Source organism: Chelonoidis abingdonii, chromosome 8 (genome assembly GCF_003597395.2).
Source record: "Chelonoidis abingdonii isolate Lonesome George chromosome 8, CheloAbing_2.0, whole genome shotgun sequence".
NCBI lineage: Eukaryota > Metazoa > Chordata > Testudines > Testudinidae > Chelonoidis > Chelonoidis abingdonii.
The window spans coordinates 100,964,979-100,983,193 of NC_133776.1; the positions used below are offsets into that span (position 1 = coordinate 100,964,979).

At 45.2% G+C, this 18,215-nt stretch overlaps 1 protein-coding gene across 1 annotated transcript in view; it reads right to left on the reverse strand.

The window, feature by feature from the left end:
• The window catches only part of ADGRG4 (adhesion G protein-coupled receptor G4), a 49,241-nt gene extending 34,157 nt beyond the window's left edge, over positions 1–15,084 (reverse strand). Inside the window, exons 1-5 of the mRNA XM_075068425.1 lie at positions 15,080–15,084; positions 14,535–14,608; positions 12,973–13,067; positions 11,933–11,997; positions 1,712–1,860 (exon numbers count right to left, since the gene is read on the reverse strand). Coding sequence (XP_074924526.1) covers positions 1,712–1,860; positions 11,933–11,997; positions 12,973–13,067; positions 14,535–14,608; positions 15,080–15,084 — 388 coding nt within the window. The remainder of the gene's footprint in view (positions 1–1,711; positions 1,861–11,932; positions 11,998–12,972; positions 13,068–14,534; positions 14,609–15,079) is intronic.
• Positions 15,085–18,215: the final 3,131 nt, after the last annotated feature.

Below are 18,215 nucleotides of genomic sequence, written 5' to 3' on the forward strand. Positions count from 1 at the left end.
CTATCCCCTAATAATCTAACTCAGTTGCCATAGGAACAAAAACCATGACAACCAAATACACAACACCTTTATTTAGTAGACAGAGCTAGCAGTGCTGGTGCTGTTTCTTCCCCTTTCAGTGTGCCCTCTGCCACGTGGAGGGTGAAGTTACCACAAGAATCAGTAATAGGGTTACTTTGCTCATTACTTTTCCCTTACCTGACTCATAATCTTTTACCAAAGCAAGCGGCTGCTCATTACCCAGTCAGTGCCTTTTTCACAAGGACAGCTTTCCCTGTAACTCCTCTTGCCTATTAGTCTTGTTTATGAATGGTGTCAAATGTGTGGCTTTTAAATACAAGTTCATTATGTCCCTTGCTTATCTCTTGCCTACTTCTGTATTTTTTAAAGGTTGACAAGGAGTATATCCAAGTCAATAAAACAAACGTGGGCTTGTTTGAGTACCCACAGACATCAATAGAGTGTCTGCCACTGGCTTCATTGGCTTTGGATTAGGTCTCTGGGGATCAAACATTATTTACTGCTTTAAACTTTTCCAAACGACTTTGGCAACATATCTACAGATAAGTTTGGCTATCGTCATAAAAACTGTGACCTAGAACAAAATGTCTGCAGGAGGTGATTGTATAAAGAAGGCAGTTATAGCTGCAAATGAGTGAATTCATTTCTTTTTATAAGATTCCTTAAGATACAAGGTGTAAGAGCCGCAAAAAGGTATAGATACATTTATCACAGAGAATCAGTGTCTTGCTCAAGGTCACCCAGATAGTAACGGTCAGGGATCCTGGTTCCCAGTGCTGTGCTCTGACTGTGCTATCACTGTTCCTCTCTCTAAAAAAAATACACTACATTAGTTATGGTCATTCAGTCACTGTATAGCAAGAGCAGCAAAGATCCAGACTAACACGGCTATTCCTCTGATACTACATAGCAAGAGTTAAGCAAATAATGGGGAGCTCAAATGAAATTCACAAACTGGAATTTTTAGTACTGAATCATATTGAGGTACAACCTCCAATTCTTTCCACCTCTAAACAGTGTATTTTCATGACACAACCTGGAATTGGGGAGCGGAGGAACCTTCTCTTAGTGATGCTAAGTGTTTTGCCTTCTGTGGTGTGTTTTGGGTTTGGTGCTGGGGACTTGATTTTTTGCATCAGCACAAGCTCCAGCAATCAGGAGACTTGTTTCTAGCAAAGGACCTGAGCTGCCATGCTTGGAGTCATACCACATATGCACTTTTCCTGCATTTCAGAAATGTCCAGACCCAGAACTCTAGTTTAGGTCTGTTTCCACTTGTCAGGAAGTAGAGTGCACAGTAAAATAGAACAGGCCAAATTCAGACACAGGGTAAGCAGGTGACTTAAGTGATGCTGAAGCCAGTATACCTCATCTTCTGTCAGTAACCATTGGAACCAATTACTAAGGGGTGTGAGTGATAAATTTTCCATCCCCTGGAGTCTTTACCTCAAGCCTGGATATCTTTGATAGAAATCCTCTAGTAAAGCTATAAGTTATTGGTCCTGATGCAAGAATTATTAGGTAAAATTCTACAGCCTGTTCCATGCCTGAGGTCAGGTTTCATCATAATGGTCTCTTCTGCCCCTGGAATCTGACTCTATACCAACTTTCGAGTTTGGGCCAACCTTCATGAAACTCAGGTATTTTTGTAGTCTGGCAACAGATATTAGAACTTAATCAATACAATTACCAATTGGACTGACAATCATATCTTCAGGTTCCACAGATACAGAGAAGGGCCCCTCTTCGTACTTCCTCTGCAACTTTTCTTCTATCACGATGATCAAGTCTTCTTGTGGGTGAGTGGATGTGGCTTTTATGATGGCTTTGGAGGCATAGCTACAAATATAACGCACACAAACAATGAAACATTTGTACCATCAGGCTATCCTGTAATTAATCATTAACATTCAATGTTGTATTGAATTGCATAATTTCATCACCTATTGTGTTCACAATGCTACAGTAATGACCAGATACTGATGCTATTACTTTATGCTGAGTAATATCTTTTCACTGAAAATAAGGCCTGATTCTGGAGTGAGGTACTCCTTGTGGCATGAGAATCTGGCCCCAAATTTCAGTTTCCTGTGAAACTGTGATCATGAGTCTCTAACATTATCTTCCACTCTTCTTTGGTAAGTCACAACCATGCACTTTTTTCAGCAATTGTTGAGAATATGGAATAAGCTAACCATGTAATTACTCTAAAGTCTAACTGTAAGCAGAATCCTTAGCACTGTACATTGTCAGCCCTTAGAGTGGGGCATTCCCAGTGGTGTTGAAAGGATTTGTTATGCGGGAATGGGGGGGTACCAAAGCCATTGAACAAAACTGTAAACTGTGGATATGATGTTGAAGCAGCAAGCAGGGCATGCTGCTTCACCCATGGGTATTCCCCATTTCCCTAGAGCCAGACCAGAACTTAGCTCTGCAGCTGGGCAGAGGACCAACCCTCGAAGCACTGCCCAGAATTCTCTCCTCCAAGCAGCACATGCAGCTGGCTCCATCACTCCCTTTAGTATCTTGGCTTCTAGGTTTTTCTCCTCAAAACAGCTAAACTCCAATAAAATTCCTGTGGCTTTCTGAGGACGATTTTCAGGCCAGCACCTCTCCTTCCCTCACCCCTCAGAAAGAGCAGATGGTGTGACTGCAGGACCCACCTCCCAGTCAGTATGGGGAAGAGGTCCATACTGAAACCTGGTGAGTGGGTAGGGTCTATGCTGAGACAGTTGAGTAGGCCCTTCACTGAGACCAAGCCAGTGACTGCCCACCACCCCTATCTCCATGGCTTGCAGAACAAGCAGAAAAATTTTGCAGGAGCTTCCTGAGTCTCCAGGAAAGATGGGGGGGGAAATCTTACAGAAACTTGGAAGAAACAATTCCTACTCTGAGTCAGCCCATAGGCAAAGTCCATGCTAAGATGGTTGAGAGAGCTGAAAACCAACCTTCTCTCACAAGCTCTTTTACTTGCAAGGCCTCAGCTGCCATGAAGGGTGCCAGCTCTTGTGACTGCCTGCTATCAATGAGCCATTTAGCTGCAGTGACTCTGGCTCACTGACTCTGTGCTTAATCCCCATTCAGCCCTGACCTTGCAGCAGGGACCATGGGGTGAAGTGACTCAGATGCTTTTCCTCTTCCTTTCCAATGCCTGTGGTCCCACAGGAGGTCAAGAATCAGGTACTCTTTTTGCTGTAGACTATCCTTTTAATCTCCTGCTAATGTGCCGTTTCCCTCATGGGTTGGGCCCAGGGGCTGGCAAAGGGTATTGCTCACTGCCCAATCTTAAAGGGGCAGCAAAAAGTCTTAACCTCTCCTGAGAGCATCTCCGCTCCAGATCCTCTACAGAGAAGGAGAAATCTCTGAAGCTGGGGGTTTGAGCAAGGTACCTCAGGCCCTCAACTAAACTTTCCAGAATTAAGTACAGATGGGGTGTAACATCGCGGGTGCTCATGTTTTTAGAAAATGAAACACAAAAGTAACCATCTTCCATTACCCACAAAAACTAAAGGTGGGGGGGGGGGTTTGTATTTTCAAAAAGTTCAAGAGCTGCGTAATTCTTCCTCAACTGGTTTTGGAGTGTGTGCTTCAAATGGAGTGGGCATTACCCAGCAATACCTACTTAACTTTGGCTGAGTAACAAAGGCCTTAGAGACAAGCCTCCTGTGGCCTCCTTAGCAAAGGGCATAGTCATATCATATGAGGGAGTATTGCCACCAAACACGCTGAGCAGAGAATAAGAGCATCACTCAGACCAGACCTGGTTATGACAGTCTCAGCTGGGAGAGTATTGCCTGCAGTCTCTTCTTGTGCAGGCCCAGTAGTGTCCAAAGCATGATACAGCACTGAAACCTCTCATGAGCAATCACTCCTTGGTTTTCTACACAGGGAGCAGAACTATTCTCAATATGTCGGGGGATTCTTTGGGGTGTGTCTTAAGGATGGTTTCTCCTATAGGTTCCACTGTAGAGTATGCTAAGTATCCTCATCATGCCTAGCTCTACTTTGTTATAAAAGTTATCATAATTTTAACCCCCTAGAACTAGTAAGTACCTTGATCATCCTATTATTGAATCAGCACCAATATACTGTGTAAAAGTGAAGGAGGGAATTGATTTAATTGTGTTGGTAGAATTAGATTTAAGCACACAATTTGTAAACATGTATCCTACCTTTGTGAATTCTGCTTTTCTTCCATCTTCAGTTCACAAAATACAGAACAGGACAAGAATAAGGTTAGAATAATGAAACTGGCTTTAATGTAATTGTAATGGTTTTCAGTGAAAGTGAACAGTAGCTGCTAACACACTCAATGCTTTAAATGTCAGTATTTGACTATTCGTGTCCAGTACATGTTTGCATTTTTCAGTAGTTTTAATGGTGCATTACATTAAGATGACTATAAAAACAAGGTGTGCCAGCTAGTTGCTGCTGATGTGAGGATGCAAACAGGGAGAGAAGACTGTCTCAGCTATGGATCCAAGGCAGAGTAGGACTGACACCTTGCAATTAGCCAGAAAGAGAGAGGCGGAAATAGGGCTTTTGAAAAACAACACACTGTGAATAATATTTCATGCCTGCTCCAACTAGGACTGTTACTGTTTAGAGTCCTGGTCATAAGTCACATGGTTTTGTTTGTGTGGACACTCCACCCCAGCCATATCCTCAGGTCCAGCCCTCCCACTCTGCCTTCTCCTGTTGGCACCAATGTTTTCTGGGAAAATCTGAGCAGCTATCTGACAGCACAACTGGGTAGCAGCACAACTCATGGGCCAACGCACTCTGGGTTGTCTTACTGCAAAGACAGTTGGAAGGACTGGACACAAGCGTAGGTAGGAGTCATATCAACGCAGCAGAAAAACAGTATGTTGAACCAGATGCAGGAGGGCAGGGCTGTGCCAACCTAGGCCTCTGGTGGGGCAAAATACTGTTGTCATGGTTACTAACAATAGAATAACAATGTGTGAGATGCAACCACATACCATTTTTGGAACTGTTTAGTGATATTTGACTCTAAACTCAGCTTACTTGTCTCACTTCTAACTCCCTCCATGGGCACTTGAACCCCTGGCTTTGATATGAAAATCAGGCAGCAATACCAGGAGAGTAAAATTACACTGCAGTCTGCAGGGCTTTCCTCAGGTGGCTAGCAGGTGTTTTGAAATTCATTTCTGAGTTAATTTGTGGTGAGAAATCAATCTTACTCTATGAACTCTCAGACTAGCTGGCTGAGCAAAATGGTTGGAGCTGATCTTTAGAGGTTCTACCATCCCTTGGCAGCCTAGTCACATTACATTTAACTGTGCAGTCTATGTGTTTTTACCTTTCAGAATGCAACTAAAATACTGTATAAGCTAAAGGTAAGAGGAAAAATGATTTCTTGATTATCCAATGAGAACAACTCAATGCAGGTAAAGTTTGTGTCTTATAATACGTACATCAGCTCTCCCATGGACACTTTCTCCTGGAGAACTATTCCTGTACCTAAAAAAGAGCAGAATAATTGTTTGTGTGTGTATATCCTAAATAAATTATCCCATAGCTGATGAGCCTGCCCTTGGGCTACTGAAGTCAGTGGGGAACTTCACCATTGACTTCCTTGGCATAGAATCAGCCCCGTTATATCTTCAGGAATATTTCATACTGTAACAAATCTGTGGTAAGTCAAGAACAACCACTGATGTCACTGCACTGCCTCCAGAGGCCTCTCAGACTTCAGGGTTACATCAGCAATAGACTTCACATGGTCCTGCTTTTACAACCGGAGTTGTTAAGAAACTATTCATAGAATAGGGCCCATGATTCAGCAGTTGCACACTTAGCGAGTTCCTTACAACAGTGTCCTCCCAAGTCCCAAACCAGTTTTATTCTATTTCATTCTAGCCATGTTGTTTTTCCTATCCATGTCTTGCTTTTTAGGGATAATTAGCTCAGGAGGAAAAACTACTAAGGGTATAGGAAAGCTGCCAGTACCCTGTTTTTCATCCTATAGTCTAAAAGCCCTTCGCTCCCACCTTAAAAAATATTAACCCCTTAATTCCTAAGAGCCATTTAACTAATGCATCTTGCATATGTTTACTGCAGATCCAGTAGTTGTCATTATTAATCCCCCTTTCTTTGTCTTTATTTCACAGTCTCTATCTTTTCCCCTTAAGAATTTCAGAATCTGACATGTGTTATATCCTTGGGGGCAGCCGGTTTAGGAAGAAATCACTTGAGGCCAGACAGCAGACAGCTAACAAAACTACCATTTATTTACAGACACAGAGCTCACCTAACCGGCCGAAGCTGGTTGGGCTATCCCCTAATAATCTAACTCAGTTGCCATGAGAACAAAAACCATGACAACCAAATACACAACATATTCCTCCCCCTCTAATAAGAATATCCCCTAAATAAAACACACACTAGACTAGAGAAGGAGGGTAGACTGCCTCCATTCCCAGCTAAACCCTGGGGATGATTTTGCCCCATAACCCTGGGTTCGCCCTAGCTAAAGATCCAGCCGATTCATAGATTCATAGACTCTAGGACTGGAAGGGACCTCGAGAGGTCATTGAGTCCAGTCCCCTGCCCTCATGGCAGGACCAAATACTGTCTAGACCATCCCTGATAGACATTTATCTAACCTACTCTTTAAATATCTCCAGAGATGGAGATTCACACCCTCCCTAGGCAATTTATTCCAGTGTTAACTACCTCGACAGTAGAAATTTTTCCTTAATGTCCAAAACCTAAATCTCCTTGTGCATTTGTAAGCCTTGCTTTCTTTGTTCTATCATGCTATGAGGTAAGGTGAACAAGTTTTCTCCTCCTCCGATGAAAGACCCTTGATACCTGAAACTGCTATCATGTCCCCTCTCAGTCTTTCTCTTTTCCAGACCTAAAGTAACCCATATTCTCAAGCTCCTTTCCATAGGTCATGTTCAAGACCTTTAATCATTCTGTTGCTTTCTCTTGGCCCTCTCCAATTTCTCCACAATCTTTTCTTGAAATGCGGTGCCCGAATGGAACACACTTCCAGTTGAAGTCTAAGACCAGCGCAGATAGCACTGAGCAGAAGAAGTGACTTCTTGTGTCTGTTAACAAACAACCTGTTAATGCAATCCCAGAATCACGTTTTGCTATTTATTTTGCCACCCATGGGATGAGGAGGTTCTCTGTCTCTAGGTGGATTACAGCAACTTCTTGGTGTTGCACCCAACAAGTAGCATGGGCTCAGGGTCCGCAGCACGAACTAGGTAGAGGAGGTGTATCATCTCGTGCTGGGCAAAGGGGTATTCAGCCGCTACAAGTAATGGAGGAGAACAGGTCAAGAACAGGTGAATTCGTGATTCGGCTCCTCACCAGAAGAGGTGAAGTCAGACCACTGTCTAACTGCAGATTGTGTCCTGGATGCCAGTGACCTGGCAACAGTGAATCTTTACATGTCGCCGCCAGGTAAGATTCTCTGCAGTCAGCGCTTTGTAGAAACATGGTCCTGCTTGTGAGTGATGATCGTGGCAGGGAACCCCGTCTTAGCTTGGAAGTATAATTCCAAGCCCAAAACTGGCTGTTCCGGGATAACGGCGTCTTTTCTCTGGGTGGCCCCGTCTGATGACTTGATATTGCTTGCTGATGTTGCACCAATTTGTTCAGGGTTCAGAAGGTCTCAGCAATCAAAGCAAAGTGCGCCGCTGTCGTCCATCATTACTAGAAAGGCCGGGGACTGCCTGGGTCGTAGCATTGAGGTGTGTGTCTGTAGGAAAGTAAGAAGGATCAGACGCTTCTTGAATGGAGTTTTGTACCTCGTGGATTTCCAACGGTGTTTCATTGTCTGCACAAATCTTTCAGGCTATCCGTTGGTGGATGGATAGATTGGGTGCTGCATATGTGATGTATCCATTGCGGCTTCATAAAATTTTGAAACTCCTGAGAGATTGACTTGCGGTCCGTTTGTCGCTCACAAGTTGTTCTGCAGACCAAAGGCTAAAGCAGTCCCCGCGAGTTTTGTGTAGTACTCTCCTGCAGTAGTGGGACTGTCTTATAAGAGACTTCTGCCATTAGAATGGGCATCTACTGCACCAAGACATGCTTCTTCTCAAGGGGGCCAGCAAAGTCAATTTAATACGTTGTTCAACGGGTTTTCACCATCTATGGTGGTAGGGGTGCCACGGGGTGCATTCTCACACCCTGACATGACATACAAGCTTTTTGCCTCTCTTCAAATAGCACGTCCTAATCCCAGGCCACAAAAATATGCTTCATGGCAATTTCCTCATGCGCACTGTTCCACAGTTATGGGAAGCAGCTGTTCTAGACATCTGTGATCTTCAGTGGTCGGTGGAATATGACATGGTCTCCGCCCACAACAAACAACCTGGATGACGATAACTCTTCCTCACTGGACTGTAGGTTAACAAGTCGGGTGAGACTGGAGAAGTTTCGTCGATTTTCCGTGCATCACAAGGTCTCATAACTTGGATATACTGGGTCATGCGACGTTGCCTTCTTTATCTGAGTAGCTGTGATGGGTGTTTCTCTACTGTTCAAAGTGAAGATTTTGCTTTGGGCACTACCTGATGTTTGACACAAAGGCAAACCTTGAGAGGCTATCTGCGATTGCCATGTGGCAGAGTGGACTTTCCGATATTTGATTTCTATATGTGTGTGCTGAAGAATAACAATGCCCACGTTGCATAAGACAGCAGCCAATGGAGGGAAATGCCTGTTTGTAGGGTCCAAAAATTGACATCAGAGGTCGAGGTCTGTGAGTAAGAGTAAACTTTCGCCCATAACAGGTACGAATGAAACTTTCTGAATTCCAAAAACACATTCCTAATGCCTCACGTCCGTTCGATTTGGGCGTAGTTAGTTTCTGCTTTGCTTAGAGTGGTGAAGCAAGCAATTAGGTCTCTCTTCTCCTGAAGCATAATGTGTCGACAGACTGCTCCCACTCCATACGGGGAGATCGCACGGCCAATTGTAGGGGTAAGGATGGATCAATGTGTGTTAGAACTCAGCAATTTAGCAATGCTCTTAGCTTTGTTAAATCAACATAACAGGCTTCCGTCCACTTCAGTCTTGTTCTGCCAAGAGCTCATGAAGTGGTTTGCAGTCTGGCTATGAGAGATGAACTTTCTATAATAAGTTCAGTATCTCTAGAAAACGAGCACAGCTGGTTTAGCATTTCAAGATGAGAGGAGCCTCCACATAGCTTCTACTTTGCTAGGGGCCTTACAATGAGACCTGCAGAAATCCAAATGATGTTCCCAAATATCAACAGAGGCTTGAAAAATTCACACTTGTCTTTCGAACTCATAGGCCATACTCTTCCAGCAGTCTTTGTAGGGTAGCCCTAAATTCTTTAATGATCCTCTTCATTCCTTCCAGTGACCAGGATATCATCCAGATCAGCACTGAACTCCTGACAAGCCACACAAGATCTCGTTCCATAGCCCTCTGGATACAGGGTGGGAGCAGACGTTTATTCTGAAGGGTAGGCGACAGTATCAATTAAAGCCCTCTATGGAGTCACCTATAGTCACAGCTCTTGGAACTTTTCATTGATGTGCAATCTGTACAAATGCTTGAATCAGATCATTCTTACTGAACTTTTTGTCACCACAGCCAGGCCTGCGAAGAGGTCTCGATGCGGGGAAGCGGGTATTGCTCTGCACACACGCATGGGTGGACAGTGACTTTAAAATCACTGCAGATCCTGGGGAGAAGCCATCTTTTTCACTATTTGACGATAGGAGTGGCCCATGAGCTATGGGTAACTGGTATAGGAACTCCATTGGTGACCGGGCGCTCCAGATCCGCTTCAACTTTGGCTATTGCATAAGTTCGGGCTTTCAGAACTTTGGTGGACTCTGTTCAATGTCACAGTGGATTCCCTTCATACTTCCCAAAATCATCTCCAAATAACAGAGCATGTTTCCTTAGTATATAGGGGTTAGACTGTTCTTCTTTTAGTTATCTGGCTGCACTTCTGCCCAGTTTTCAGCTGATTTTCAAGCCAAGACCTACCCACTTGGGCGGGTAGTTACCTCTGCACCCAAACAGTTGCAATTTAGCAGCCTGTCCATTGAGCTTCCACCTTAACATAATAGTGCCCAACATGGCAACTTCTCTCCCGGTATAGCGTCTTCAGAACAGTTTTCGTTGCCTTAAGCGGAAAATGGCTGTAGCTTTTCTTTATACAACAGTCTCAGAACCAGTTGAACGGCTGCACTGGTGCTCCGATTCCATGCGTATAGGTTTGCCAATCCAACGCGAGGTACCATGTTCATCTGAGCCCCTTGCCAAGACAAAAACCATGCAGTGGCACTTCGCTTGCATGAGTGTTCACCTTGATCTCCTTGGTCTGCTTTGGGTGGCAGTCCTCTCTTTGGTCAGGCCAGGAACCACAGCCTCTTTCTTTGTTTTACAGCCACACTCACTTGTGTCCCTTTTTGCCACATCATGTTCGACACACCAGGCCTTACAACCAGCATTCTGATGCCTGGTGACCCAGCAGTACCCACTGCGGTAAACATCTGACTCTTGCTCCAGTTTGTGGTAAGTTTGTTCCTGTGACACTTTTTTTGCACCCTAGGGAGGAGCCGATGATTGCGCCTCCCTTGTAGCCAGTTCCATGGAGGACAGCAATATCAAATCACCTTCTTGTAGTGTAAGCTGAGCCTCTGTCAGTGGCGCTTTCCATCTAGCTTCATCACTGTACAGGCCAACACTAACCGTCACCGCAGGGCAATACACTTTAACATCGTCCTTAAATTCACAGTTTTGCTAGCTTTTTAAAAATGCCTACAAATTGGTACAACTGTTTTCATCTTCTTTTTGGTTCTCTTTTGTGGACCGAATCTTCAGCAATTACAAGTGGTTTTGGGGAAAAAATGGGACCCCAGAATTTCACCGATGTCCACCGTAAGATTTAGTCTCAGGCTTAACAGGGTGTAGTAAGCTGCGTAGCAGGGAGTAGGTTTTAGTCCCTACAACACTTAAGAATATTGGCACCTTCTTCTCTTCTGTAATGTCATTTGCAATAACAAAAAGCTCAAAACGCTCAGTATACCCCTGCCACTGCTCTATATTCTCATCAAAAGGTTCCAGTGGCCCGGTCAGAGTAGCCATGATTTTTAGTTTCACTTTCACAGTCTGTGCAAACAAGCAGTTTGTTTGTTTGTTCTTTACCTTGACTTCTACTTACTTCTGTTACTGGAGCAGCACCGGGATCCCATCCATCGTCGCCACTTGTTACATCCTTGGGAGCAGCCGGTTTAGGAAGAAATCACTTGAGGCCAGAAAGCAGACAGCTAACAAAACTACCATTTATTTACCGACACAGAGGTCACCTAACCAGCCGAAGCTGGCTGGGCTATCCCCAAATAATCTAACTCAGTTGCCATGGGAATGAAAACCATGACAACCAAATACACAACAACATGCTTCATGTAAACAGTGCAATGTTTTGTTTTGTTGTTGCCATCCACAACCTCCATCATTCAATTGATGATGCGGGAGGAGAAAGCAGAAAGTCAAAATGTGTGTAATGGTAAAACTACGTCTGTTCAAGTGACATTTCCATCAATCTAGCAAATGCTGAACAACCCCACTTCTCTCACCTGCCTACAGATTAAATATGAACATACATGGGTTTGGCTCTAAAGAGCAGTGTGGGAGTTTGATGCAGAAATACTGTTATTTTTAATAGAGTTTTGTGCCTGTAAATCCTGCAGCAGACTTTCGGCACTCAGACCTAAATCCTCAAAGGTATTTGGTACCCAGCTTCCATTTATCTGGGGTTTTTGTTTGTCCCATTATACAGAGAGATCATTTGTGAAATGTCAGTCAGGATCCTGATTACAAACTCTCCCAATGCTTAGGTTAGGTTGTGGAGTAAGCAAACACCCTATAGTCAAGTACTTACCTGCCTGCAGTTTTTACATAATAATTTGTCACAACACATTCACCTTCAGGAAATCTGGCATTGAACTGTAAAAGAAACAAGTTTCTCATTAAGTCAGGTCAGTATTTTAACTAGAGGTGCTTGTAAATTCATAGTTTCAATGTTTTTGTTGCAAAATTTACCCATTTTTCAATGTCAAAATTCATTCTAGTTTTTGACCAACTCTAATTCTAATCTCTGAACACTCCTCTTCACAAAGAAGTGTGATATAGCTTGATGAGTCCATCCTCAGCCTCAAAGGAAACCTGCACAACACTGTCAAAAGGTGAGCCTGGGAGCTTAAATTCATAAGTTTGCCAGCCACTACAAATTATGGACCGAACAGAAATATTGAGTTTGTCTGATCACAATAATCTGTGACCCACTAACCCCCTCTTTTTGTCCTATGACTGCAGAAGTGTTGACAGGCCCCTCTACCTTGAATGGTCTTTTACAATATTTACTTATGCTAAACAATCTATTCTACCTTCCATTTAGTAGTGATGCTAGCAGTTTCCCAGACCTGAAGAAGAGCTCTATAGAGTCAGGGGCAGCTTTAGGTACTTTGCCGCCCCAAGCACAGCAGGCAGGCTGCCTTCAGCGGCTTGCCTGCGGGAGGTCCCCGGTTCTCCGGATTCGGCGGCATGGCTGCAGGAGGTCCGCCGAAGCCGCGGGACCAGCGGACCCTCCACAAGCATGCTGCTGAAGGTAACCTTCCTGCTGCCCTCGCAGCGACTGGTAGAGCGCCTCCCGTGGCTTGTTGCCCCAGGCCCACGCTTGGTGTGCTGGTGCCTGGAGCCGCCCCTGTATAGAGTTGGTCCAGTTAAAGATATTACCTCTTCCACCATGTCTTTTCATGAAAAATCTGTTGGATAACATGATTATGAAACTCCATAATGTTGTTCCTTTAGTTAATTGAACAATTCTCTGTGCTTTGCCCTGGGAGCTCATATTGTTCTTTCAGATGCCCTTATCTCCTGATACTTATCCACAATTTAATGGGTTGGGGGAAATCCACTTACCCAGTTTTTAGCAAGGTTGTTTGCATCATAGTAATCAGGAGTTCTGTGAGTTTCATAGATGAGAGAAAAGTTCATTTTGATGTCATAGAAGGTAACTGTAGTAATGGAAAATAAGGGGAGTTGTAGTTGGTATAAAAATATATTGGCATCCCTGCCTCCTCCCATCCCTGTCTGTCAACTGTTGGGCACTCCTGGAGTCAACAGGAGTTGGGTACCTAACTCCCCTTATACTCGGAGCCTGATCCTGCAATAAGCTCTGAGTGGTCAGTCTCCTGTGGGTGCACAGATCTCCACTGACTTCACTGAGGCTGTGCATAGATGCAGGGGTCTGCCCAGGAGCGGTGCCAGGGTTTTTGGCACCCTAGGCGGGGGTCCTTCCGCACTCCCGGTCATTAGCAGCAATTCTGTGGTGGGGTGCGGGGTCCTTCCGCGGCTCCTGGTCTTCGGGGCACTTGGGCGGCGGGTCCCGGAGCACAGAAGGACCCCCCCCTGCTGAATTGCCCCCGAGGGTGGCAAAATGCCACCCCCCCAAATCCTAGTGCCCTAGGGGACCGCCTAGGTCGCTTAAATGGAAGCGCTGGCCCTGGGTCTGCCCAGAAACTGCTTACTGCAGGATCTGGGCCTTTAACTATGAGGTCTTTTAAGCAGGGCTTGTAATTTTACTCGGTTTGTACTGTATCTGCCCCCTGGCTATTACTGTCATACAAATAATAAATGGTAATATATATAGTCTGGGCTATACATCTTTATACTCTCAGAACAACCTTCAACCAAACAAGGACACTCCCACAGGGAAGGATGGCCCGTTCCATGAGGCAACCTACAAGTACCCTGAGAGAACCTGCTTCAGTACAGAAATAAAACCCTCTCTGACCACCCACACCTCAGTTGTCACTTACATCCCACAGTGGAACTGATGCAGAGGATCATCAAACTACAACTCATATTCCATGGGGACCACATCCTGAAAGAGATCTTTCCTGAACCTCCACTTCTGACCTTCAAACACTCCTCCCCCAACCCCTCCAAGCTCATCAGAAGCAAACTCCCCACAAACCAGGACACACCAACTCAAAGCAACACCAGACCCTGCCAGAACAATAGCTGCAAAACCTGTAGACATCCTTCCACTGCTATGATAATCAACAGCCCCCACAACACACCTTTTAAGATCCATGGGTGCTACACATGCCTAGCAAAGCAGGTGGTGTACAGCAGAACCTCAGAGCTATGAAGACCTCAAAAATGGAGGTTTGTAACCCTGAACTAAACATTGTGGTTCTTTCAAAAGTTTACAACTGAACATTGACTTAATACAGCTTTTTAAACTTCACTGTGCAGAAGAAAAATGCTGCTTTTACCTATCTTAATTTAAATGAAACAAGCACAGTTTCCTTATCTTATCAAACCTTTTTTAAAAAAAAAACAAAAAAACTTTCCCCTTTTTTTAATAGTTCACGTTTAACACAGTAGTGTACCATGTTTGGTTTGGGGGGTTTTGTCTTTACTGCTGCCTGCTTGCCTACCTCCAGTTCCAAATGACATGTATGGTCAGTTCATACCTCTGGTGTTTGTAACTTTGTGGTTCTCTTGTATCTCATCCAGCACATTAAATGCCCCAATAACAGCTATGTGGCTGAAAGGAAACAATCACTACATTCTTGAATGAACTCACAGAGGAAAAAATAAGACATGCTGTCACCCGTGAGTGAACACTTTTTACAAAATGACATACCCATTAAGACCAGCAGGGACCATCATTATCTACATCAGAGGCCACAGAGCCTCACCCACCCACTCCTGTAATAGACCCCTAACCTCTGGCTGAGTTACTGAAGTCCTCAAATCATGGTTTAAAGACTTCACGTTACAGAGAATCCACCATTTTTACACTAAACCTGCAAGTGACCCATGCTGCTGAGGAAGTTGAAACCCTGCCAACAGAGTCTCCGCCAATCTGACCTGGGGAAAAATTCCTTCCTGACCCCAAATATGGCGATCAGTTAGACCCTAAGCATGGGGCAAGACACATCAGCCAGACCCCAGAAAAGAATTCTCTGCAGTAACTCAGCCATCCCCATACAGTGTTTAAGCTGCTGGTCCTCACGTCATCCTCAAGGGAAATCTGCACACCTTCAAAAGACAAGCAGGGGAGCTTACATTACTCACAAAAGCTTATGCCAAAATAAATCTGTTAGTCTTTAAGGGGCCACTGGACTCCTTGTTGTTCATAACTCAGCCAGACACTTAAAATCATGGACTGAATAGATATAGATTTATGGTTTATTACACCAATCTATAACCAATTTACCCCTCCCCCAGCTTCATTCCCCTTTCTCCCCTATGACTTGAGAGGTGTTAACAGGCCACTTCATATTTAACGTTCCCTTGAAATATGTGTTAACTACGTATGCTAAACAATCTGTTCCACCTTGAATCTAGCTGAGACACCTTGGCCTGGCCAGGTCGCTGCCTGAGCCCAAGTCAGCTGGAGCTAAAAATTGCTGTGTAGACATTTGGGCTTGGGCTGAAGCCCAAGAGCTGAGACCTTCAATCCTGGCAGGGTCCCACACAGCTCAGGCATCAGCCGGAGCCCAAATGTCTACACAACAATTTTTTCAGCCCTGGAGCCCAAATCAGCTGAGGGGCAGCTGTGGGTTTTTTAATCCTTGTGTAGACATGTCTTCTGAGTACCTTTTCCAGACCTGAAGGAGCTCTGTGGAGTTTGAAAGCTTGTCTCACTGACCAACAGAAGTTGGTTCAATAAAAGATTATTACCTCACTCAGCTTGTCTCACTAATAAAAAATAACAGTCCTTTTCATTTGGGGTTGCATTGTAGGAAAGATGCACAATAAGAGAGAAAAAAGCCTTCACAGTTGATAGATTGCTCTGCTTTATGATGGTTGGAAAATATGCAATTTACCTTTTCACTTGTATATATTTGATTTTAAAGACCCAATCTAGCTCTTAGATATTTAGCAGTTGTGAGGGTTTCTGGCTAATTTACATGAGACAGCTGCTTAAATTGCTTTTCTAAGAAAAATAGTTAATCTCAACATATTAGGCATACTATATGTAGTCAAAATGTATATATGTATTTGGCTGGGGTTAACAGCCAGATAATCATGGGGAGACAACTGCAGCTGCATTTGTTTAGCCAAAAATGAACTGCATCTGGAAGCATCACTTGTTAGCATCTAGCCACCTGAGTTAAACAAACAGGTAGCTAGGCAGCTAATTACTAACAAGCCCAAACAATCATGACTTGCTAATTTGTGCTCACAATGAATCTGCAGGGACAACAATGTGAGAGACTGCAAAAAGAAAAACTCAGTCAAACAGGTTGTCATGTTTCCATTCATTTTAAGAAAGATATTGTATACAGTGGATTAAATGCGATGCTCTTAGCTGTCTGAACAGTGCCTAAGAACTATCAGGGTTCTCATCTCTTCCTTGCTACTGGGGCTGGATCATTAGAAGGAGTGTTTCTCTTCATGGTTTAATGTAGAAGCCTAGATGAAATCTGGCATTCTGTATAGTCCACTACTCTTTACCCACAGAAAATTATGCAAATTCCATACCTTTTTTATCTGACTTTACTGTAGTGGACAGATCAGGTATAGATACAGATGTGGATTTGGAGGGTTTGAATGTGGTTTTGGTATCTGTAGATAAGGTTGTCACAGTTGTTCTGGCAACAGGCAAAATACAAGTAGGTTTAGTGGTAGATGTAGTTACAATAGGTTGTGATGTTGCCTCACCAGGTTTGGAGGTAGGAACAGTCTCATTAGGTTTGAGTGAAGCTGTGATCCCAGCAGATATCAACGGATGGGTAGTCCCGGGCACGGTAACTGAGGTACTGGGCGTTGATGTCGTGGAAGAGGAGGTGGGTGAAGCTGGGGTCCCAGCAGATATCAATGGCTGCGTAGTCCCGGACACGGTAACTGAGGTACTGGGCGTTGATGTCGTGGAAGAGGAGGTGGGTGAAGCTGGGGTCCCAGCAGATATCAATGGCTGCGTAGTCCCGGACACGGTAACTGAGGTACTGGGCGTTGATGTCGTGGAAGAGGAGGTGGGTGAAGCTGGGGTCCCAGCAGATATCAATGGCTGCGTAGTCCCGGACACGGTAACTGAGGTACTGGGCGTTGATGTCGTGGAAGAGGAGGTGGGTGAAGCTGGGGTCCCAGCAGATATCAATGGCTGCGTAGTCCCGGACACGGTAACTGAGGTACTGGGCGTTGATGTCGTGGAAGAGGAGGTGGGTGAAGCTGGGGTCCCAGCAGATATCAATGGCTGCGTAGTCCCGGACACGGTAACTGAGGTACTGGGCGTTGATGTCGTGGAAGAGGAGGTGGGTGAAGCTGGGGTCCCAGCAGATATCAATGGCTGCGTAGTCCCGGACACGGTAACTGAGGTACTGGGCGTTGATGTCGTGGAAGAGGAGGTGGGTGAAGCTGGGGTCCCAGCAGATATCAATGGCTGCGTAGTCCCGGACACGGTAACTGAGGTACTGGGCGTTGATGTCGTGGAAGAGGAGGTGGGTGAAGCTGGGGTCCCAGCAGATATCAATGGCTGCGTAGTCCCGGACACGGTAACTGAGGTACTGGGCGTTGATGTCGTGGAAGAGGAGGTGGGTGAAGCTGGGGTCCCAGCAGATATCAATGGCTGCGTAGTCCCGGACACGGTAACTGAGGTACTGGGCGTTGATGTCGTGGAAGAGGAGGTGGGTGAAGCTGGGGTCCCAGCAGATATCAATGGCTGCGTAGTCCCGGACACGGTAACTGAGGTACTGGGCGTTGATGTCGTGGAAGAGGAGGTGGGTGAAGCTGGGGTCCCAGCAGATATCAATGGCTGCGTAGTCCCGGACACGGTAACTGAGGTACTGGGCGTTGATGTCGTGGAAGAGGAGGTGGGTGAAGCTGGGGTCCCAGCAGATATCAATGGCTGCGTAGTCCCGGACACGGTAACTGAGGTACTGGGCGTTGATGTCGTGGAAGAGGAGGTGGGTGAAGCTGGGGTCCCAGCAGATATCAATGGCTGCGTAGTCCCGGGCACGGTAACTGAGGTACTGGGCGTTGATGTCGTGGAAGAGGAGGTGGGTGAAGCTGGGGTCCCAGCAGATATCAACGGCTGCGTAGTCCCGGGCACGGTAACTGAGGTACTGGGCGTTGATGTCGTGGAAGAGGAGGTGGGTGAAGCTGGGGTCCCAGCAGATATCAACGGCTGCGTAGTCCCGGGCACG